Genomic DNA, 25,735 nt, shown 5'->3' with positions numbered 1-25,735 from the left:
ACACATGCATAAATGGTCTTAGTCATTTCAGACGGAAAGAAAACTAACATAAGACCGAAACTATAATAATGACTCGTTGTGTTTGTTTTATTCCACCTCCTTTGTTTTGGTGTGTAGCCTACTATATCATAGAATTTGGGCATTTTGTAAATAAACATTTAAAAAAGCATATTAAGCCTGTATCCCAAGGTAAACAAACGTAGATAACAGCAAGTTACAATTTTGGACGCGGAAGCAGATCAACGTGTTAAGCTAAACTTAAAGGGAGATAATCGATTGTTGTAGCCAAGTACATTGGATAAAGTAAGATATACAATATTTGAAGTTGACAATGTAATGTGCGCAAAGTAAGATATACAATATTTGAAGTTGACAATGTAATGTGCATGAAGACAATATTTGAAGTTGACACAGTAAATTGCATATATAACAGGAAGGAAAACTAAATGTATATCAGGTAGAGGCATAATTCTTGGTAAGGTTTATCTGATAAACGAGGAACTTCTTATTGGACTCTTTACTTAACATATTTAAATAGCTTGGAGGAGCAACTGTCAAAGCATTTTGGTTTTGTTTACGAAAGCGAATGCGCATGTCAATACTTTTGGTATTTTTACAGCTTACGCCCTACAGAAATTTCGAATTTCCTGTTATATGCATTCGATAGATCTGTTGTTAAGAAGTCCCCGGCAAGGAACACTTATTCCTAGGTTAGATAAGGCTCATTACATTAGAATGTATATCATCGCTCACCAAAAAAGACTTGGGGCGGCGGACCCCAGTGATTGAAATACATAGGTTACATAATGAGAAAAGTGTTAACATGTTTGGTGTAGTTTTTGTTTGAGATTAAACCTCCCTACAACTCAGGAGGTGCAGGCCCTATGCTCTAAGGCGGACCGCCAGTGGTGAGGGACCTAAGCATAAGGTCAAGGGAGTTGGGCTTGTTATCCCATCCGGCCCCTCACAAGAGCTAGGCTCCCTCTCTGTTTGGTGTAACAAACGAGTTATTCAGCATTATACATGGAAAGTAAAGTTTACATAAGTCCAACAACATTGTTTAGATTACATCAAGATAAATAATAAAAGGTCTATCCATGATATGCAAAGTTATGATATTTCTCAAGTATCCGAGGTAGAACATTGTTATGGGAGAAATGTTTGACTATGTCTTGTAATGTTTGGTAAGAATAATGTGTGAACTTACAGATTTTACAACAGGCAAGTACATAATGTTGCAAAGTGTTTGAATTAATTTGTTGGGAAGGTTTCCATTTAATCTGAAGGCCAGAGAGCATTATTGGATTACGTGTTAATTAATAGGCATGTGAAAGAGAGACTTTTGGATGTTAATGTGCTGAGAGGTGCAACTGGAGGGATGTCTGATCATTATCTTGTGGAGGTGAAGGTGACAATTTGTAGAGGTTTTCAGAAAAGAAGAGAGAATGTTGGGATGAAGAGAGTGATGAGAGTAAGTGAGCTTGGGAAGGAGACTTGTGTGAGGAAGTACCAGGAGAATGGAAAAAGGTGAGAACAAAGGAGGTAAGGGGAGTGGGGGAGGAATGGGATGTATTTAGGGAAGCAGTGATGGCAACAAGTATTGTGTGGCCTAGCTAGTGGTATAGGTACACAGTGATAGAACACATGCATGAGAGGATCTATACCACCAGGAATCAGATTTTCATATTTCTCTGGATATGTAAACTCACTGTTTACATCTCAAACCAAACAACCCTCCCACATACCTCTATTGCAAATGAGTTTGAGAATGAAAGATAAGTCATGTAAGAACCGATATTAATCCTCTTGAATGATTTTTTATAGTGGCATGAACAATGCCATAAGAGTTGAACAGAGATGATAAACCTAGAATAGGAGTGTCTGCTTTATATATATTACCAGCATGTCTGTTTCTCTACAATGATGAATACGGTAGTGAGGAAGGCTTTGATCAGAAAAAGTATGGCACGAAACGTATATGAAATAGAGTATGTGAAAATCAACAGAACCAGTGAAAACCTCACCTAACTTCCCATAGTAGCAAAATTTACTTTCTTATGATTTTTTATTTGTAATTACCTCATTGTTCAGAATGGGGAGAGAGTTCTACACTCATGGGGCCCCATCTCTTGAACTGTCAGTACCATCAAGTAGCCTTTTAAACCTTTCATTTTAAACTGCCAGCAGTTACTGCCTTATTGGTCAGTTTAGTTTATTCAAACCACCCACTGCCCCAACATTAAAACAGTGTGTCTGCAATGAGTTGCTTGCAAGTTTATTTGGTGACTGTCTGCTGTGTTTGTTAAGTTTACTTCTTCCAAATGCACTGATACAGTTGGTATCATTGTTAGTTATATTTTGGGTATGTCATTGAAAATTAGGGTAAATCTCATCCCCTGTGTGCAGTTTGGTGAGTTTTCATAGGTTCTGTTGATTTCTAGCAATATTTCACTTGTACCCATATTTTTCCGTGCATTATTTATCAATGTAACTTCTTCAAAACTGGATTTAGGAAATGGCTACTTATGTTTTAGGTCCTTTATATCGTTCATTGTGATGCCAGTAATACCTGCAGAGCAGAATATGAAGCCTTATATGTTATAGAACAGTATTAGATGTGGTGACAGTTGTATATATAGGAAAATATGAGGAATAAAGTGCATGAAATAAGTGTTTTTATGTATATCATGTGTTGTCCTTGGTGAAAAATATGCTGTGTGTTTGTAAAACTGTATATATATGCATTTTTACCTTATAAATTCAGTCAGCCAGTCCATTAAAGAAAGCAGGTAATTCACTTTTAAATGATATCACCAGGATCTATGATAGCCTTTCCAAAACTCCCTAGCAGTTAAGATTTATCATAATTTTTAATAATTTAGTTGAAATATACTAGTTTTACTCAAGAAATTGCACCACCAATGTGGCACTGGATGGCAACTAATATGACTCAGTTTGATCCCTAGCAGTAGACAGATATGATGGTATCTTTTTGCTAAATTTTCAACTACTACTTGAGGTTTTTATAGGTGTCTGTTGACATTATACAAGTGTTTTACCAACTTTTACATTAATTTTCCTCATATTCTCATGGATATACATATCCCTTATTTTCATGATTAACTCATTAGCTTCTCACTTAGATTTCTTTATCATCTTAGTGAGTCTCAGGTTGTTTGAAAAATATATTTTACTTAAGATTTTCAAAGATATTATGAGATAAAAGAAGCTGTACTACTTTAACTCTGAAAAGTTGTGGAGTTTCCAGCATAATGCACCTAAAAGTGTAGAAGTAAGGCCTGAGTGTTGATTGAGTTGCTGCTATGCATGTTTTGTTATCTATTTTACCTAATCTGAAAAATCTATTAATGATGATCATTATGTTTCATCTTGTATAATCAGTATTATTTTGTAATCAATATCAGATTCACTGTTGATTTTTTTCATAACAGGGAAATTATAAGAGTTTGCAGAAATACCAGCCACACCACTCATTTAGTGTTGTCAAGGGCTGGTAGGTGCAGGGAGCTCTTGCCACATCAGGGTCAGCTTTCAGTCCCAGAAGAACTGCTGTCCATAAAGTCTCTCTCAGTCAAATACAGAACTTTCTTTTCAGGTAATTCAGGGTCATCATCTGCCTGGATCCTGCATGTAGTTAAGATCTGCTCAATTTTTTTTCCATGAATGTGCTGCCATTAGCATAGTTGGAGAATGGCTATATGTAGGGAGAAATTGTTACATACTATAATTATAGCAACTACCTAAGTTCAGCAGGTGTCCTTGAAATAAAGATACCAGATTTAATGTGCAAGTCTGTCAAGAGTTGTATAGCTCGTGTAGATATCTTTCTAGAGGAATTGAGCGATTTTTATCGTTCAAAAGGATAACACACCAAATCATGCTTTGCTAAATTGATGTTACCTTTGTTTGATCATTTTAGCCATCCTCAATTTATTTATTATTCATGTGACAGAATTGATGCTACAAATCATACTTCCCTAGTTTGAATCTTGGTGAAAGTGTTGTTTAGCTGCACATTGCTATTATCATTTGATAATGAGGGATTTTGTTCTGCCTTGCTAATGTGTTTAGATAATACAGTTGTGGTGAATGAATTTCAGCATTGTATTTTATTGCACTACATTGAATAAGGTGAGGGTAGTGAAGGTTATGTTAGTCATTGAAAATATGATGTTAATTTTTGTAAGAGGAGGTAGAACACTTGTGGAAAATCAACAGAACCTCTAAAAACTTTGCTTAGTGTCACATAGAAACTGATATGATAGTAGAAATTTACTGACATTAAATTCATCTCCTCCACTACTTTTACTTAGATAAATTGTAAAAGTTTGGTAAATGCCTCTACATAGTGCCCTGGAAAGTGTGAAAGTAAGATCATAGTGTTGAGTTGCTGTTGTGCATATTTTATTGTTTATTTTACCCACCCCAAAATACTGATTACAGTGAATCCTTCCAGAATGTCAGGCTTATGTTCCCAGAGATCTGTTGTTATAGCAAAATGTCATTATATGAGTAACTGAAACTCATGTTATAAGAGGTTTTACATTTCAGACCAAAATTTTACCCAATCTAATTCTTATGTATGGACTGTATCTGAATCAGCTTGCCACCAATAAACCACACTCTATATTGGTGTAAATTAGCCTTTCAGATTTGTTAATTGTTGCCATTTCAGTGGTTAATCAGATGATAAGATTGATGATTTTTACTGAGAATGTTAGTGATGAGGGGTTAAGGTGGTGTTATAGTAGGATGTAGGGGGAGGGAACAGGTTGTCACACTTACCAAAGAAAGTTCATTCATTTCATTATTTGTTTGTTGATGGCTTTTCCATTATATTACCTATTCTAATGTTAATTTGGTTAGATCTCACTTTTATGGTGCATTAAGAATATGAAAACTTGTGTTCCCTCTAAAGTGACCATCAGTGGCTGGAATACAGTGAGAATCTGATATTATTTGCTATCTGTTTATCTATCTATCTGTCTATGTCTCTGATGCCTGTTCCCTTCAGGAATTCCCTCAAGGGAGTTGCCATGGCAAAAGTCTCCATAACTGGTAAAACTCCAGTGCTGTTTCTTAACCTTTAGTACCTCACCTTTAAGAGGCTACTGGTATAGGACAACTCCAGTGCAGTGTTTCCTGAGGCTCCTGCCTGTTGTTCCTACCAACTACTACCTAATTACCTAATGTGTCTCCCAAATGTTCCTCCCTAATGCTCCAGCCCATTACTTCTGCCTAATGCTCCTGCATAATATTCCTACCTGCTGCTTCTACCTAGTGTGTCTATCTACCGACTACTCATATTATTTTTTGATAACATTATGTTAGACATTATAACTAAATACCTCTCATTATACGTAAATATTTCAGTTCTAAATGAAAAAACATTCATAGAAATACATTCTACAGAAATACAGGTGTTCTTCAGATCTGTAGTTGTGAAAACTGTCATTTTACAAATTTCTCTCCTAAGTGTCAGATGCTGCTATTGTGAAACATTGCTTTGTGAGCTATTGTTCTGTGGGGATTCTCTGTATTATTGTCTTATCTTACAAGTTTTTGTTATAGTAAATGTCGTTCATTGAAAAGAAATTTGTAACAGCAAAACTATAAAAGTTTTAAGATTTTTATGCATTCCAGTCAAATGCAGTCTTGTCAAGGTCATTTAGGGGTTGCAACGCTGCCCCAAATTTTGCCAGACAGCCTTTTTTGCTTTGTCTTGGTCGCCTTTTAATGCTGAAAGAATACAGTTTTGGTCAACTTTTGATGCTGAGGGTCAGTATGGCTGTAATCAATTTCCACAAAATCCAGAGACAGCCTAGTTTTGATTGTCATGCTTATGTTGTTCTCAGTGTAGAGCACCTTGTAGGAGGTGATAACATTCCCTGTTTGTCTTGTCACTATTTGACTGTTTTCATAACTGGGTTTATTGTCTGATATGATGTCAAAAGTATTCTTACACATTTACAAAAGTTAGACAGATGATTTGCAGTCAGCTCCTGCTTTTTTGACAGCACTTGATTTTTTGTTGGTTAGGTCTTCACCATCAGTCTTAAACCTCAGCAATGTCAATTTCTTCATCTCCCTCAAAGCCAAAGTCATGAGCCATGCTTACAATGTTTTCCTGAATCGTTTGTAGATTATAACTAGAAAATCTTTGAAGTCATGCACACACTCTTGTTAGATCTTCCACATACCATGTTTGGTCATCACTTTCATTCCTTCCCAAGAACTTGGAGTTTTGTTGAGAGCAGCCATGATAGTAGATGAGTACTGAAATTCCCAAAATGTTGGTTTACCCTCTCCCTCAGTTGCTTATATCAGTTAGCAAAAAGTTTAGCATTAGTAGGCCTTGAAGGTGGCAATTGTCCCTTGATCGATAGTCTAGAGTAAGGCAGTGATGTTTTTGGGTATGTATTCCACCGACATAATTATCACTTAGATTCACTGGGTAATTTGGAACATATTCTAGATTTTTTTTTTTTTTTTCCCAAAAGAAGGAACAGAGGGGGCCAGGTGAGGATATTCCAAAAAAGGCCCAGTCCTCTGTTCTTAACGCTACCTCGCTAACACGGGAAATGGCGAATAGTTTAAAAGAAAAAAGAAAGAATTCTAGATTTGATAATAGTTTGTTGTTAAGGGGTCTTGTGTGAGTATTCATTGATGTTGGGGTAGAAGTAAGTCAAGAACCATTACTGAAGAATGCCTCATGTTGTCCACACCTTCTAGTTCAAACACCAGTGCAGTCATAGACTAGCCTTACCAAAGTGCCTCATAGCCTAGATTTTTGAGAATAGTAAATTTCTTGCAGGCATATGTTTTCAGAAGAGGCCAATCTCATCAACATTAACTATTTTCTGAGATATGTGGTGGCCACCTATGATGATCTTTTTTGTTTCTGCAATATATTGTTTTGTAGTTAAAGTGTCAACACTTGCAGTTCTTCACTGATCCTATTTTGTGTATCCCATGTCATTTGTCAAACCTTTCAAACAGCCCCTTTTAGTATCAAAAGTTTCTACCTTTGATTCCTTCCCTTTTTCATTCCTTATGTCCTCAGAGAGTGATCTTGTGTTCTCTCGAATTATCAGGGTATTGAGTGGCAAGTTATGTTGAACATGATCCAGAAATTTATCATACATTTCATAATTTCCTTCAAATCACTGCACTCCTATGTCTTGACATACATTTACCATGCTTTAAACTTGCATATATTTTCTTGTCTTGCATGATAGTACCCAATGTTGAGATACATTGTCCTAAAGCCCGTGAGATGTTCCTAAGTTTTTTGCCAGTGTCCATGTGTCTTAACACCTTTGACTTGCTCTATAAAGAAATGGCTTTGCAGGCTTTTCTTTTGCTAATAAGAATAGTACAACAGCTAACTGCACTTGCTGCTGTCTCCCCAGATATTCAAAGTAAGCCACTGGCTGTAAATCACTCGAAAACTTGAAAAAGATTTGGAGTACAGTCCTGAGTGTAACAGTAGAATCAGTTGATTTGGCTTGGTTTGTAAATAAGTGGTGGTGCTACAAAGTGTGGTGTTCATGCAAATGGCCTGGAAGTGCATAAAATGTATGCAGAGATGAATTACATTGTGCACTTATTATAGGTATTTTGATTTTACAAATGAAAGAATATAAATTAGAACTTAGAGAAGAATGTGATAATGAAATAAGATGTAAAAAACCATAAAAAGTTTTAGTTTATGAAACATAATGAATTTTTGCATGTAAAGTTAATGTATTTCCAGGTACAACAATACATCAACTTACAATGGAGGTACTTCCTGGACATCCAGTTGTAAGCTGAATCCATTGTATGTCTAACCATGTTCTTGATCAAATGTTCTCCAATTTCTATTTTTCTATTATACTTTGTCGCTGTCTCCCGCGTTTGTGAGGTAGCGCAAGGAAACAGACGAAAGAAATGGCCCAACCCCCCCCCATACACATGTATATACATACGTCCACACACGCAAATATACATACCTACACAGCTTTCCATGGTTTACCCCAGACGCTTCACATGCCTTGATTCAATCCACTGACAATTTAATTCCAATTTAATTCTTATAAATGAATTTCATTGTACATGAGACAGCTTACTACCCATACACAGTAGCACACTCTGTCAAGACATAATTTCGATGATACAGGGGGTCAGTAAGCTGTTAGTGGACTGAACCAGGGCATATGAAGCATCCAGGGTTATGGTTAGGGAGCTGTGGTTTCAATGCACCACACGTGACAGTTAGAGAATGGATGTGTGTGGATGCTGCCTTTCTCTGTTCCTGAATCAACCTTGCTAACTTGGGAAGTGGTGATCAAGTATGAAAAAATCAAATGAAACGTTGTTAAGAGAAGCACTGTGCTGAAATATGGTGATAAGGGGTACAGTTCTGCTTGAGTATGATAGGTTGTACTGAAAGTTATTTGGAGGGAGAGGGAGTGGAGAAAGATTTATGTACATCACCCCCTGAACTATCTGATTTAGCAGATGTTGCCATTTTACAGGTAATGCTGGGTATATTTGATAAGCTTACCAAGAACATGGTGATGAGAGCTTGAGGTGGTGTTAGAGTGGAATGGGAGCTTATTGGAGGGAGGGGAAGGATTAGGCTTGTCAAGATCACTTTTATGAGGTGACCTTGACAAGCCTATTCCTTCCTCTCATAAATCATCTGACCAGCATTTGTTTCAACTGGAGGACATTTAGAGATATTGAAATACCCATACTTGCAGTGGGTACATTGAATTATGATGTAGCAGTGAACACAAATAAATGCTTTTTGCCAGTTGGTAGGACACAAATCAAATGGTATTTTTCAGAAACACAGTTGAGACATGGATGAATACTGTGTGGCTGTTGGCAGCTTAAGGGTAGGCTGTTTTGATAACTGTTTCTTTCCCTACTCAGAGGTTTGGCACTTTCTACATTCTTATGCCTTTCCCAGTAACTTTGACCTGGCACATTTTAAAAGACAGGTTTTTCACTTCCTCCAAAATTTGTAAACACTATCTTTTGTCTTATCATTCCTTTCATGAACCTCTTGTATTTCAGTTAAGGCATGGTTTTGATGTGAACTTTTGTCCATGACTGGAGCCTCTAATATAAAAAGAAATTTACAGTTATGTTAGATTATGGTGATATACTTTGTCATTAAAAGAAAATATTCTTTTAAACAATAAGAATATACAGATAGAAAATTTTCACTCTTTTTCAGTCAGTTGCTAGTTGAAGCAGTGTTGTCAGTCAACACAGCGCACCCTAATTCTAAAGTCTGAAATGTCATAACTCAAACCCTTGGTATGCCCATTTATTCAGAAGTGAAGGTAATCATTGAGAGTGAAACTGTACAAGCCTCACCCTTTTGACTCCTAACAAGCAATAATGAAGCATAATGGACAAAAATCACATGGAACTGAAGAAAATTAGGTTTTCGTTTATGTTTGAAATCAATATGGTTTCTCTTGCTATATTATGGTGTGGTTTCATGGCTCTGACATCACACAGTTTACAGCATTTCAAGACCTGAATAGAAATCAGAAATTTTTGTACTTTTTAGAATGATTTAAAAAAGGAGGAACAACGTTTCATTTGATTTTTTCATACTTGATCACCACTTCCCAAGTTAGCAAGGTTGATTCAGGAACAGAGAAAGGCAGCATCCACACACATCCATTCTCTAACTGTCATGTGTGGTGTATTGAAACCACAGCTCCCTAACCATAACCCTGGATGCTTCATATGCCCTGGTTCAGTCCACTAACAGCTTACTGACCCCCTGTATCATCGAAATTATGTCTTGACAGAGTGTGCTACTGTGTATGGGTAGTAAGCTGTCTCATGTACAATGAAATTCATTTATAAGAATTAAATTGGAGAACATTTGATCAAGAGCATGGTTAGACATACAATGGATTCAGCTTACAACTGGATGTCCAGGAAGTACCTCCATTGTAAGTTGATGTATTGTTGTATCTGGAAATACATTAACTTTACATGCAAAAATTCATTGTTTCATAAACTAAAACTTTTTATGGTTTACATCTTATTTCATTATCACATTCTTCTCTAAGTTCTAATTTAAGTGATATCAAAGCAAGCATTTCAGTGAATATCAGCAATGGCTGTTTTGTTCCCCCAAAAGACTGTATATGGTTTATTCAGTAGAAATTGTAAATGTACATGGTGAGCAATTCTTTACTATATTTCTCTCCAGTGACAGAGAATATCTTGGTTTCTTAACAGGAACATGAGTTTTCCAAGATATATAGAGACAGAATGGTATGGGGAAGGCATGGCTGTATTAAGATTCTGTCGAAGAAATGATGAAAATGTGAACCCTTATGAAGAAGAGGCTGCAGAAGTGGGCAAGATTGAATGTTATTTGTCATCCCTGAATATTTGGTAAGGAGAAACTTTATATTGTATTTTCATCATAAAAGCTACCCTTCTTGTTTTCCAACACCAAGCTAAGGATTGATATTTAGCAGTTTTGTTGATATAATAAAACTTTATTTGATGCAGTGAATTATACCAGCATGCTCCTCATGTAATCTTTCAGGTTAGGGATACCTTTATGTCATGCAATGTAGCCTCAAATTCAATAAAACTGCTCATTAAATGTTTTTTGTAATGCTTGGATATTATCTTTTTTCCTTCAAACATAAGTATGATTTTAGAATTCTACTAATTTTAGATTTTTTTTTTATTAATGAAAAGGCTTTCAAATACCAAAATTTTCCACTTTCCTGGAGACTAAATTGTGGCAAAAGAAAACTGAATTGTGGCAAAAGAAAATTGAGATTTTTTCAGGAATTCTTTTCTCTATTTTTTTTTTTTCATGTTAGTAAGGTATGACCAGGAACAGATAAATAATTGGCATTATTTGCTGTCATCCATTCCGTAGCTGTCATCTGTAATGCACTGAAACTTCAGCTCTGTCCACAGCCAGACTCCATAGACCTTTCCATGGTTTTCCCTGGCTGCTTCACATGCCCTGGATCAATCCATTTACAGCACATCACCCATAGTTTGCGTGTCTATCCAGTTCACTCTGTCTCATGTATGCTTTCCATCCTCATGGATGTTCAGGCCCCAAGCACTCAAAACCTTATTCATTCCAAACCTCCATCTCCAATTCAGTCTCTGCCTACTCTTTGTACCCTTTACTTCCAATGCACTTCTTTGTCAGACTCTCATCACTCATTCTTTCCATATGTTCTAACTGTTTCAGCACATACTGTTTAACAATCTCATCACAACCATGCTCTTATTACTGCACTACCCTTATATTCTGTTATTTTTTACTTGATCAACCCTTCTCACATCACTTATTGTCCACAAACATTTTATCTCCATCACATTTACCTGCTTCTATACATTATTATCAAAAGCCTTTGCGTTGCATCCATACAACACTATCAGGATTACTATACCTTTAAACAAGTCCATCCTCTCCCTCCCAGATTGTGACCTCCCTTTTCTCACATTCCTCGGTGCTCCCAGGACTCTCATCACTTATTCTTTCCTTACGTTCTAACTGTTTCAGCACACACTGTTTAACAATCTCATCACAACCATGCTCTTATTACTGCACTACCCTTATATTCTGTTATTTTTTACTTGATCAACCCTTTTCACATCACTTATTGTTCACAAACATTTCATCTCCATCACATTTACCTGCTTCTATACATTATTATCAAAAGCCTTTGCGTTGCATCCATACAACACTATCAGGATTACTATACCTTTAAACAAGACCATCCTCTCCCTCCCAGATTGTCACCTCCCTTTCCTCACATTCCTCGGTGCTCCCAGGACTATCCCCCCACCCCACCCACCCTGTGATTCATTCTATCTCCTGTGCTATCAGATACTGTCATGTCCACACCCAGGTATCTAAAACACTTCACTTCCTCCATGCAAACTCACACTCCAAGTAACCAGTCTCTTTCTACTGCTAAACCTAGTAATCTTGCTTTTATTCATATTTACTGATAACATTTACTCTTAACTTTCTCCCTTCACACAATAACTGATTCACCTCCCAAGAATATTATCCATGAGGCAAACATTCCTTTATTCAAAGGAGTTGCATTAACCTCTCCTTGTCATCCACTGATGGGGCTTTATGGTCACTAGTTAAGGGCATCTGTAACAACTTCTGTTTCTCTACTTTTCCTTTACTTTTCTGCTCTGACTGTCCTATATCTGTCTCTCTTGTAGACAGAGCAACTCTCTTTGGTTCCTGTTTCTCCTCTAACATCACCTTGGATGACTATAAACATTCCTTTCGCCCCCTGTTCCTCCTCTTATTAATCCCATGCCCATGCTCGTAACATTCCTTTCTCTTGACACAAGCAATGCTTATAGTCCTGATTGGCATCCATCCTCGTGTACTGAAAGAGTGTGCCTCTGAACTTGTACCTTGCTTGCTCATCTGTTCCATTTCTGTTTAAAAACCAAAACTTTTTCTTCCCTTTGGAAGCATACATTGATACATCCCATCCCTGAGAAGGGTGACCATTTTGACCCCTGTAACTGTTGTCCTGTTGCTTTGACATCTACTATTTCCAAATTCTCTGAATCCCTCCTCAACTCCCATATACCTAGAACCTTGATACTTACAGTCTTCTCTCTGATCACCAGTATGGCTTCCATAGGGCAAGATCCACTGGTGATAGCCTTTTCTATTTTACTAATGTCTGGTCATCATCTCTGAAGGATATAGGGAAGATATGTTTAGTTGCCCTTGACATATCCAAAGATTTTGGCAGGGTGTGGCATCGGAGTCTCATCTCTAAGCTCCTTCCTTTTGGCTTCCCTCCTTCATTTGCTCCAGCTGATCTACCTGTCCTCTCCCCCTACTCTTTTTCTTTTTTCTTTATGAAATCCTCTCTTCCACCAATAGTCAAATGCACTCATATGAAGATGACTCATCACTGCCTTCATACACATCCTTCAGTTTTGCTCTTCTCACCCGATCTGCATCTTGTTTTGATTTAGCTTCCTCCATAAACTTTGACTAGGAGTACCAATCTCTCTATTGAAAACTCCTCATAACTCTCATCTCTCCTATGAAGGTTCTGTAATTCCAACTCATGACTCAATGAACATACTTGGTATTACTGTAACATTCACCCTTTCTGGGAAACCCCAAGTTATGGGAATACCTAAATCTGCTTCTAAGAAACTGGGCATCCTGTTTAGATGTTGTAACTACTTCTGAACTGTTACTTCATTTATACAAAGGATTGATTCGATCTCATGTGGAATACTGCTCTCACATCTGGGGTGGCTCTAGCTCTGCAGCCATACTTGACAGAGTTGAGACAACTTATAAACTATCCCAGGCTTACTTCAAAACTTGACCCTGTTGTCTTATGCCGCACTGGTGGCTCACTTTCCCTCTTCTATGGGTATTACTTTGTTTTTGCTCCTGGGAGCTGGCTTCTTGTGTGCTCCACCTCTAGCTCGTTCATGCATTACTTGGCAAGCTGCTGTGTCTTATGATTACTGCATGGCCATCAGCAACTCAAGGGTGGGCCGTTTTGATAACTGTTTCTTTCCCTACACCTTGAAACTTTGGAACTCTCCATCCTTCTCATGTCTTTCCCAGTGAATATGACATGCCACATCTTAAAAGAAATGTTTCTCAATTCTTCCAAAATTTTTAAGTACTTTCCCTTGGGTTTTCTTTTTCCCTCTCATAATTCTGTATTTCAATGAAAGCCCATCCTTGATGCTGACTTTTGTCTGTGATTGGAGTTTTTCAACGTGAATAAAAAATCCTCACCCTTGCCAAACTGTAGACTTACCCCTATCCCTAAAACTCTTGCATTTACTTTCCTCACTACCTTCTCCATAAACAGATTAAACAGCCATGGTGGCATCACACACCCCAGCTGCAGGCCCAGCCTCACCGGGAACCACTCACTCTCCTCTCTGCCTGCTTGAACACATGCCCTATTATCTTAACAAAAACTCCTTACTGCATCTGATAGCTTTCCTCCTATACCATTTGTTGGTAACACCTTCCACAAAGCATCTCTGTTGACATAGCTATATGCTTTCTCTAGATACTTGAATGCTACATTCACATCCTTCTGTTTCTGTAAGTATTTCTCACGCACATTTTTCAATGCAAACACCTGATCCACACATCCTTTACCACTCACTAACCCACATCGTTCCACCCCAATCTATTGATATGACTTGGTGCTGCCCCTCCCCAAATCACCACTCAGCCAAACAACTTACTAGGTGCACTCGACAAACTCATACTTCTGTAATTCAGTCATTCACTCCTCAATAATTCCAAACTGCTTTTGATAGCTTTGCCCTATCACCATATTTTGGTAACACCTACAAAGCATTTCTATCATTTGCTTCTTATACTTTCTCTAGATCCATAAATGCCACATACAAATCCTCTTTAAGTATTTCTCGCACACAATCTTCAGTACACACACTTAATCCACACATTGTCTACCACTCCTGAAACCACATTGTTCTTCCCCAATCTAATTATATGACTTTATGCATGCCACTCCCTCTCAGTCATCACTCACCCAAAAAACTTATCTGGTGCGCTCAACAAACTTATACCTCTGTAATTCAATCATTCACTTTTGTTCCCCTTGCTTTTATATATCATCTCTGTAGGCTTTCCCAATCCTCAAGCATGATACTGTGATTCATGAATGCACTGAAAAATCTTCACTAATCAATCAAGTTATACCCTTCACTATTAGTGAACCATGGAAATTTGTAAATGATATGAAACATGAGTTCCTTTAATAGTGGATCCTTGGTTTTAAAAAATGCACTTGTTTCGTTTGAGTTTGTGAATATGATCTTTAACTCATCTAAGATCAAGAACTGGATTAAGATTTGAATCAGGGACAAAAAGACTGCAAGGGATGATGCACCCCTAATATCAAAAATAGGACTCTTGTCTTGCTTTTTTTTTTTGTTAACAAAAGCCTTGTTGAGCAATCTTATACAAGAATGAGCCATTTTCTGAGTATTTCATTCTAATTTTGAAAATTTGATTAAGGTGAAACCTAAAATCATTGATGGGCAATGAAACTTTAACCCCTTCCTTTGGAAAACATTCAAGTTTTGCCCCTGACCTGAATACATTTTTCTATGATGTATCTGTGGTCATTATATCATACAGTTTCCATTCCAACAGGGAGTATGAGGAGAGAGCCTCACTAGAAGTTGATGTATGTGAAGATGGTGTCAAGAATAAAAATTGCCTGGATGAATTGCCTTTACCTGATGGTTCTGATACAAAGGTAAAGATTATTACTGATTTGTTTAATTGTGATATAATTTTGCACATTTCTTGCACTCTTGAACACATTCCCACAACTCCTCCTTTAATTTTTTCACTGCACAATTTTCATTCTGGTCCCAAAAATTTTCAATTATTTACCAAAAGTTAGAAATATGAAAAGACTTTTTATATTACAATTTCATCACTAAAAGAAGTATATCATGTATCTTGTATTGACATGCCATTTTTTAGGACCCATTAGACATGCCGTGATTTTTCAGAGAAAAGCACTGAAAAAATATTTATTGCCTCTCAGGCATGCTGAAGCATCCTCACCTACTGATTTATTGTTGTAAAGGGCATTTTTATTCCCAACAGCAGGGGCTTCATGAAGTGTAGGTATGGATCATGGCAAAGTGCCTTAGGATTTGGGAAATGCATATATAGTGCCAGTGTAAAGGCAAAGGAGTTTAAGGTGAGTATTCAAGTTTATTGAGTAGACCTGGAAATTTATATGGGAGGGTACTGATTGAGAGGAGGAATGCATGTACAGAGCATCAGATGGGAGGAGCAGTGTGGTTTCAGAAGCGACAGAGGATGTGTGTGAGAAATACTTCAAAAAACTGATGGATTTGTATGTGGCATTTATGGATCTGGAGAAGGCATATGATAGGGTTGATAGAGATGCTTTTTGGAAGGTCTTAAGAATATATGGTGTGGGAGGTAAGCTGCTAGAACAGTGAGAAGATTTATCAAGGGTGTAAGGCATGTGTTGAAGTAGGAAGAGAGGAGAATGATTGGTTCCCATTGAAGGTCATTTTGTGGTACAGGTGTGTGATGTCACCATGGTTGTTTAATTTGTTTATGGATGGGGTGGTTAGGGAGGTAAATGCAAGAGTCTTAGAGAGAAGGGCAAGTATGCAGTGACTTGGGATGTTTAATTTGTTTATGGATGGGGTGACTAGGGAGGTAAATGCATGAGTTTTGGAGAGAGGGGCAAGTAATGCAGTGTTTAGGGGATAAGAGTGCCTGGTAAGTGAGTCAGTTGTTGTTTGCCAGTGATACACCACTGGTGGCTGATGCAGGTGAGAAACTGCAGAGTTGGCCATTGAGTTTGGAAGAGTGTGTGAAAGGAGAATTTTGAGAGTAAATGGTAATATAATTAAGGTTATTAGGATCAGCAGGGCTGAGGAACAAGTTAGTTAGGATGTAAGTTTGAATGGAGAAAAATTGGAGGAAGTGAAGTGCTTTAGACTTCTGGAAATGGACTTGGCAATGAATGGAAACATGAAAGTGGAAGTGATCTTCAGGGTAGGGGAGGGAGTGAAGGTTCTGGAGCAATGAAGAATGTGGGAAAAGAGAAAATGTTATCTTCTAAGCAAAAATGAGTATGTTTGAAGGAATAGTGGGTCCAACAGTATTGTATTGTTGCGAGGTATGGGCTATAGATAGGGTTGTATGGAGGAGAGTGGATGTGTTTGAAATGAAATGTTAGATGACAATATCTAGTGTAAGTAATGAAATGGTAAGAGAGAGATGTGTGGTAATAGAAATCATCTAATATGTGGCTCATGAAATTCAACTTAAGCAAGTGTAAAGTAATGAGGTTGGAGCATAGTGAAAGAAGTTCTCGATATGATTGATATATGGCAGGAAATAAGCTTCAAGATTCTGTTTGAGATAAGGACATGGGAGTTTATACTGTCCCTAACCTACCAGAGTACCACATTAAGAGAATGGTAAAGGAGACAAACTGTTTTCAGGCAAATATCAGAATATCTTTCAAGTATGTGGATAAGGAAATATCGAGCAAGCTGTTCTTATTCTATATAAGGCCAAAACTAGAATATGCCTCTCAAGTTTGATCACCTCACCTAAAGAAGCACAAAGAGCTAATTAAGAAGGTCCAGAAGAAGGCAACAAGAATGGTAATAAAATTGATTGAGCTTAGTTATAAGGAAATGCTAAAGGCTTTAAATTTGCCTTCATTGGAAGAGAGAACAGTGATTTTTGTATGTTTGAGTATATTTGAAGGAATAGTAGGTCCAACAGTAGTGTATTGTTGCAAGGCATGGGCTATAGATAGGGTTGCATGGAGGAGAGTGGATGTGTTTGAAATGAAATGTTTGACGACAATATCTAGTGTAAGTAATGAAATGGTAAGAGAGAGATGTGTGGTAATAGAAGTCATCTAATATGTGGCTCATGAAATTCAACTCAAGCAAATGTAAAGTAATGAGGTTGGAGCATAGTGAAAGAAGTTCTCGATATGAGTGATATTTGGCAGGAAATAAGCTTCAAGATTCTGTTTGAGAGAAGGACATGGGAGTTAGTACTGTCCCTAACCTACCAGAGTACCACATTAAGAGAATGGTAAAGGAGACAAACTGTTTTCAGGCAACTATCAGAATATCTTTCAAGTATATGGATAGGGAAATATTGAGCAAGCAGTTCTTATCCTATATAAGGCCAAAACTAGAATATGCCTCTCAAGTTTGATCACCTCATCTAAAGAAGCACAAAGAGCTAATAAAGAAGGTCCAGAAGAAGGCAACAAGAATGGTAACAAAATTAAGTGAGCTAAGTTACAGGGAATAGCTAAAGGCTTTAAATTTGCCTTCATTGGAAGAGAGAACAATGATTTGTGTAAGTTTGAATATGTTTGAAGGAATAGTAGGTCCAACCGTATTGTATTGTTGCGAGGCATGGGCTATAGATAGGGTTGCATGGAGGAGAGTGGATGTGTTTGAAATGAAATGTTTGATGACAATATCTAGTGTAAGTAATGAAATGGTAAGAGAGAGATGTGTGGTAATAGAAATCATCTAGTATGTGGCTCATGAAATTCAACTCAAGCAAATGTAAAGTAATGAGGCTGGAGCATAGTGAAAGAAGATCTCAATATTATTGATATTTGGCAGGATATAAGCTTCAAGGTTTTGTTTGAGAGAAGGGCATGGGAGTTAGTACTGTCCCTAACCTACCAGAGTACAACATTAAGAGAATGGTAAAGGAGACAAATTGTTTTTAGGTAAATATCAGAATAGCTTTCAAGTATATGGATAAGGAAATATCGAGCAAGCTGTTCTTATCCTATAAAAGGCCAAAACTAGAATATGCCTCTCAAGTTTGATCACCTCACCTAAAGAAGCACAAAGAGCTAATAAAGAAGGTCCAGAAGAAGGCAACAAGAATGGTAACAAAATTAAGTGAGCTAAGTTACAGGGAAAGGCTAAAGGCTTTAAATTTTTCTTCATTGGAAGAGAGAACAGTGATTTTTGTAAGTTTGAGTATGTTTGAAGGAATAGTAGGTCCAACAGTATTGCATTGTTGCGAGGCATGGGCTATAGATAGGGTTGCATGGAGGAGAGTGGATGTGTTTGAAATGAAATGTTTGATGACAATATCTAGTGTAAGTAATGAAATGGTAAGAGAGAGGTGTGTGGTAATAGAAATCATCTAATATGTGGCTCATGAAATTCAACTCAAGCAAATGTAAAGTAATGAAGTTGGAGCATAGTGAAAGAAGTTCTCGATATGATTGATATATGGCAGGAAATAATCTTCAAGATTCTGTATGAGAGAAGGACATGGGAATTAGTACTGTCCCTAACCTACTAGAGTACCACATTATGAGAATGCCAAAGAGAAGTACCACATTAAGAGAAGGCCAAAGAGAAGTACCACATTAAGAGAAGGCCAAAGCTAGAATATGCCTCTCAAGTTTGATCACCTCACCTAAAAGAAGCACAAAGAGCTAATAAAGAAGGTCCAGAAGAAGGCAACAAGAATGGTAACAAAATTAAGTGAGTTAAATTACAGGGAAAGGCTAAAGGCTTTAAATTTGCCTTCATTGGAAGAGAGAACAGTGATTTTTGTCTTGATCACAACCTTTAAGTTTTTGAAACAGATTGATGATGTGGACAGTGAACAGTTCTTTGAGAGATGTAAGGATAGCACAAACAGATGACATAACATGAAATTAACTGATAAACTTGTTAAAGAAATGATGTAAAAAAGTATGTTTATTAGATAAAAGTGGTGGATGAATGGAGTAGAATAAGGATATGGCTAATGCAAATTGCATACATAAGAGTTAAGTTGTATGATGATAGCAAATGTTGAAGAGATGGTGCCCCATGAGAGTAAAACTCTGTATTATACAGTAAGATTAGGTAATGAAACACACACACACACACACACGCACACACGCACGCACACACACACACACACACACACACACACACACACACACACACACACACACACACACACACACACACACATTTACTGACCAGCCCCAAGGGTTGGTTGCACACCTGTCAACTGCCATGGCAAGGATTCAAACACATGCAAGTCCAGCCTCAGGCTGATCCATGCTAACTTATAGTCAATAACACTAACCAGTGCACCATAGAGGCCCATATATGTGTGTGTGTGTGTGTGTATGTATGTAAATGTTTTTTTGCTCATAATTGTATTCATTTTTCAGGAACACATGTGTCCACCAGGAATATTGCCTGAGTTATGGCAGTCTTGGCTGGAGCACTGGGAGGCATGGAAAGATATATATATTCCTCTATCATGGGTGCATAAATACAGAACATTTTGCACTCCAGCATATGTAGAGTGGCATGATTCATATCTGGAAGATTACCCATGGATAGTTTATTGTATTACTGATGAATTAGGAAGTAGTGAGTGTGAGCTGGATGTTGAAAGTAAAACTGATGCAAATCAAAAGAATTCTGAAGATGACCTTGATGAAGATGAAGCCATCCACATAGATATTCGCCATGATTCAGCTGTGGCATTAAATGAAGATGCATGTGAAAAACTAATAACACCTGATTCTAGCCAAAATGATGCTGAAAAGAATATTGTACAAGAAGATTCATCTCTTCAAAACTTGGCTCATACAGATGAGAGAAAGAAGGTTTTAGATGCATTGTATGAGAAACATTCTACAGCGAGGTACTGGGTTCACCTTCGTAGTTTTTTGCAGAGTTGTGGTATTGAAGCTGATGACAATATCAATGCTTTCTTTATCTGTGAAGCTGGTATTGAATTCAATATAACCAGAGTAGTTGATGAAACTGATGAACAAAAATTGAAACATGGAGATAAGATGATTTTGGAATGTAATGAAAGGCAGCATTCTCAAGATTCACCTACGGGAAAAGATATGAAAATTGCAGAACTGATTAAGGAAACTGATGAACCAGTGATGATTCAGTCACCTCCAAAAGTAAGAAATTCAGATGTTTCACACACTTTTGATGATAAACTGCAAGTCCCACATCAAGGAACTAATGGAATTCAAGATGTTAATGGCAGGAATATTAAAGACCATTACGAGAAGTCAATCCATAGGAAAGATAAAGATCATGACGAAGTAACACAGATGAAAAACACTTGTACACTTATTACCAGAGAATTAACTGAAAATGAGGGCAAAACTTCTTGTGATTCTTTTAAGGCTCTTGGTGCAGAGCACTTTGATAAACAGGCAATAGATGACAGCAATTATACTGTTGATTCCTCTAAGGATATTGTTTCAGAACATTCTGATGAATTAAAGCTTGATGCAAAAGTGCTTGTTGATTATCAGAATAGAGATGATGGTATGTCACAAGTGAACTTAGATAGGACTGAAAAAGAACAAACCGAAACTGAAAATTGGAGTGACCTCACTACATCCTCTTGTTTTAAGGAGGACACAAGGAAAAAGAAAAAGAAGAAAAATAAATATTCAAGGTAAGAACAGAGTTTCTGTTAAATATTCTTATATCATATACTGTGTTTGTAAATTCTGTTGTACATTTTTCAAACTTTTTATTGTCTGTACTTGACCCAAAACCACATCAACACATGCATATAACTAAAGCTTGGTGGCAAGAAGCATAAACCACATGATAAAAGGATTTTTATTTTGCCTAACAGTGATCACATTCGTCTCAGGGACCAATTTTAAAAGGATTTGCCATCATGTTCCAAGGTTTCTTAAATCCATCATTCAGTTGCATTTTGACTAGAATAGCTTGTAGTTAACTCCCCTCAGGTGGTACCACATTTAGCTGCAGGTAATACCCATACCATCCTCTTATTTTTACCTAGTTTTTGCCTAATTAACACCTTTTGCTTCCACAAAGCAAGGGAACCATGTTTTGGTATTTTCAATGTTGATTAGAGCCCTTCCTCAGCATGCTTGTTACTCATTTCTGTGCAACAGCACCAGAACTCTCCAGCAAAGTGAACACTTACAAAACACATCCACAATTAGATAACTTGGCAAGCACTAAAAAACTAACCTCCCAGCCCAGTTTTAGATTTAACCTTCTAAACATACACCTATCAAAAACTACACTCCCCAAACAAACACAAGTCACACTCTCCTGCTTATGCCCTGGACATCAACCATCACTGCATCATATAAACACTGTTTCAGCATATCAGTGCCATCAATGCTATTACCATAAAGAAAACATTGAGCACCTGCTTATTCAGTTTTCCTACACCTTTTGCTCACACACACACACACACACACACACATACACACACACACACACACACACACACACACACACACACACACACACACCATCACAACCCTTTATGACCTATGGTCTTGACCAATGGACCAATGTGGTCAGCTTCCTGAGTGCTTCAGGAGCCTCATAAGGCTAGTAGGGACTCATATTCAAGGAAGTAAGGTAAGGAGGATGATTTTCCAAAACTCTGTTAAGATTAGTGTATTTGTTTATTTTCATGAAGTGGGTGAATTCAATTAGAAATGAGTAATGATAGGGTAAGAGAGAGGTGTGGTAGGAACCTCTGGAAACACTAGTAGAGTTGCCCTCTGCTAGTGGCTTATTAAGGGTGAGATCCTAAAGGGTAAGAAGTGGCACTGAAGTTCACCAGTTAAGGAGACTTTTGCTGTGGCCACCCCCTTGAGAAGGGAATAGGCATTGGAGATATGGATGAATATAGTATGGGTGAATGGGGTAGATGGTATGCTGGCAGTGTTGTGGTATGTATTGATTGATAATGCATGCAAAAGAGAGACCCATGAATTTGAATGTGCCAAAAGAGGTAGCTAGTGGGATATATGATTACAACTGGGTGAAGGTGAGGGGAAAATTTTGTAGGGGACTTTATCTTTCCTATGGACTGACTTCTCGTAATGGTCTTTAATATTCCTGCCATTAACATCTTGAATTCCATTAGTTCCTTGATGTGGGACTTGCTGTTTATCATCAAAAGTATGTGAAACATCTGAATTTCTTACTTTTGGAGATAACTGAATCATCACTGGTTCATCAGTTTACTCAGTTCTGCAATTTTCATGTTTTTTCCTGTAGGTGAATCTTGAGAACACTGCCTTTCATTACATTCGAAAATCATCTTATCTCCATGTTTCAATTTTTGTTCATCAGTGTCATCAGCTATTCTGGTTTTATTGAATTCGATACCAGCTTCACAGATAAAGAAAGCATTGATATTATCGTCAGCTTCAATACCACAACTCTTTAAAAAACTACGAAGATGAACCCAGTACCTCGCTGTAGAATGTTTCTCATAAAATGCATCTAAAACCTTCTTCCTCTCATCTGTATGAGCCAAGTTTTGAAGAGATGAATCTTCTTGTACAATATTCTTTTGAGCATCATTTTGGTTAGAATCAGGTGTTATTAGTTTTTCACTAGCATCTTCGTTTAATGCCACAGCTGAATCATGGCGAATATCTATGTGGATGGCTTCATCTTCATCAAGGTCATCTTCAGAATTCTTTTGATTTGCATCATTTTTACTTTCAACATCCAGCTCACACTCACTACTTCCTAATTCATCAGTAATACATTGAACTATCCATGGTAATCTTCCAGATATGAATCATGGCACTCTACATATGCTGGAGTGCAAAATATTCTGTATTATGCACCCATGATAGAGGAATATATATATATTTCCATGCCTCCCATTGTTTCAGCAACAACTGCCATAACTCAGGCAATATTCCTGGTGGACACATGTGTACCTGAAAAATGAATATAATTATGAGAAAAAACTATTTACACACACACACACACACACACACACACACACACACACACACACACACACACACACACACACACACACACACACACACACACTCACACACACACATACACATATGGGCCTCTGTGGTGCATGGGTTAGTGTTATTGACTCTGAGTCAGCATGGATCAGTCTGGGGCTGGACCTGCATGTGTTTGAATCCTTGCCATGGCAGCTGACACAGACCCACCACAGGTGTTCAACCAACCCTTGGGGCTGGTCAGTAAATGTGTGTGTGTGTGTGTGTGTGTGTATGTGTGTGTGCACATGTGTTTCATTACCTAATTTTACTGCATAATATGGAGTTTTACTCTCATGGGGCCCCATCTCTTGAACATTTACTATTATCATACAACTTAACTCTTATGTATGCAATTTGCATTAGCCATATCCTCAGTCATTCTACTCCATTCATCCACCACTTGTAACTTATAAACATACTTTTTTACATCATTTTTTTAACAAGTTTATCAATTATTTTCATGTTATGTCATGTGTTTGTGTTATCCTTACATCTCTCAAAGAACTGTTCAGTGTCCACATCATCAGTCTGTTTCAAAAACATAAAGGTTGTGATCAAGACAAAAATCACTGTTCTCTCTTCCAATGAAGCCAAACTCAGTTGCCAACTCTGCAGTGCTGTATCACTGACAAACAACAACTGACTCACTTCTCAGGCACTTTTATCCCTAAGCCACTTTATACTTGCCCCTCTCTCCAAAACTCTTGCATTTACCTCCCTAATCACTCATCCATAAACAATTTAACACCCCAAGACACTGTATACTTGTCCCTCTCTAAAACTCTTGCATTACCTCCCTAACCACCCCATCCATAAACAAATTAAACAACCATGGTGACATCACACACCTGTACCACAAAATGACCTTCAGTGGGAACCAGTCATTCTCCTCTCTTCCTGTTTCAACACATGCCTTAAACCCTTGATAAATCTTCTCACTGCTCTAGCAGCTTACCTCCAGCACTATATATTCTTAAGACCTTCCAAAAAGCATCTCTATCAACCCTTTCATATGCCTTCTCCAGATCCATAAATGCAGCATACTAATTCATCAGTTTTTTGAAGTATTTCTCACACATCCTCTATCGCTTCTGAAACCACACTGCTCCTCCCCAGTCTGATGCTCTGTACATGCATTCCTCCTCTCAATCAGTACCCTCCCATATAAATTTCCAGGTCTACTCAATAAACTTGAATACTCACCTTTAACTCCTTTGCCTTTACACTGGCACTATATATGCATTTCCCAAATCCTCAGGCACTTCACCATGATCCATACCTACACTGAATATCCTTACCAACCAAACAAAATCACAGTCATCGCTTTTCTTAATAAATTCAACAACAATATTATCTATTCCTGCTACCTTGCTAGATGTCATCTTCCACAAGGCTTTCACCACCTCTTCTCTTTTCACCAAACCAGTCTCTCTGACTCTCACTTTGCATACCACATAAACCTAAACGCCCAACATCTACCACTCTATCATCAGACACATTTAACAAGCCTTCAAAATACTCACTCCATCACTGCCTTTTATCACTTACCATTTTGCTCCCTTCACCAATGTCCCCATTTGTTCTTTTATCTTTCATACATTATCTAACTCCCTCCAAAACATCTTTTCATTCTTCCTAAAGTTTAATGATACTCTCTCACCCCGACTCTCATTTGCCCTCTTTTTCAATCCCTGCACCTTCCTCTTGACCTTCTGCCACTTTCTCTTATATTCCTCCCAATCAGTTGCACTCCTTCCTCTTAAGTACCACCCAAACACCTCTCTCTTTTCTTCTACTAGCATCTTTGCTTCATCCCACCACCCAGTACCCTTTTTTATCAGCCCACCTCCCACCTTTGAATGCCAAATGCATCTCTTGCACATGCCATCACTGCTTCCCTAAATACCTATTTCTTACCCACTCCCCTCCCTTCATTTTCTCTCAGCTTTTGCCATTCTACTACACTCAATCTCTCCTGGTGTTTGTCACACAAATCTCTTTTCTCTGCTCACTTGCTCTCTCTCTATCTATCTGTCTGTATCTGTGATGCCACATAAATAGCCTCCATAATTAGCGAACTCCACTGCCACTTAATATTATTAGCCTTTAGTGCTCCAACCTTAATAGGTAAGTGTCAGAGAACAACTCTAGTAAAGTGTTTGCAGAGGCTTTTACCTTATTTATTCCTAACATATATATTTATTCTATTTATTTTATTTTATGTATTATACTTAACCGCTGTCTCCCGAGTCAGCGAGGCAGCACAAGGAAACAGACGAGGAATGGCCCCACCC

At 37.6% G+C, this 25,735-nt stretch overlaps 1 protein-coding gene across 3 annotated transcripts in view; it reads left to right on the top strand.

The window, feature by feature from the left end:
* The first annotated feature begins 309 nt into the window (after positions 1-309).
* Tgs1 (Trimethylguanosine synthase 1) overlaps positions 310-25,735 on the top strand; it is a 79,227-nt gene continuing 53,801 nt past the window's right edge. The window contains exons 1-4 of one of the 3 annotated variants that reach the window (XM_071687039.1): positions 310-710; positions 10,279-10,437; positions 15,233-15,338; positions 19,812-21,076. In XM_071687039.1, the coding sequence (XP_071543140.1) occupies positions 655-710; positions 10,279-10,437; positions 15,233-15,338; positions 19,812-21,076 (1,586 nt within the window). In that variant the 5' untranslated portion in view covers positions 310-654. Of the gene's footprint in view, positions 711-3,472; positions 3,617-10,278; positions 10,438-15,232; positions 15,339-19,811; positions 21,077-25,735 lie in introns of those variants that run through there. The other 2 variants (XM_071687036.1, XM_071687038.1) reach the window with 2 other exon arrangements.

The sequence above is a fragment of the Panulirus ornatus genome, chromosome 43, assembly GCF_036320965.1.
Source record: "Panulirus ornatus isolate Po-2019 chromosome 43, ASM3632096v1, whole genome shotgun sequence".
Lineage (NCBI taxonomy): Eukaryota > Metazoa > Arthropoda > Malacostraca > Decapoda > Palinuridae > Panulirus > Panulirus ornatus.
Note: the sequence above shows the minus strand (reverse complement) of the source record. Positions and strands in the feature narration are given on the sequence as shown.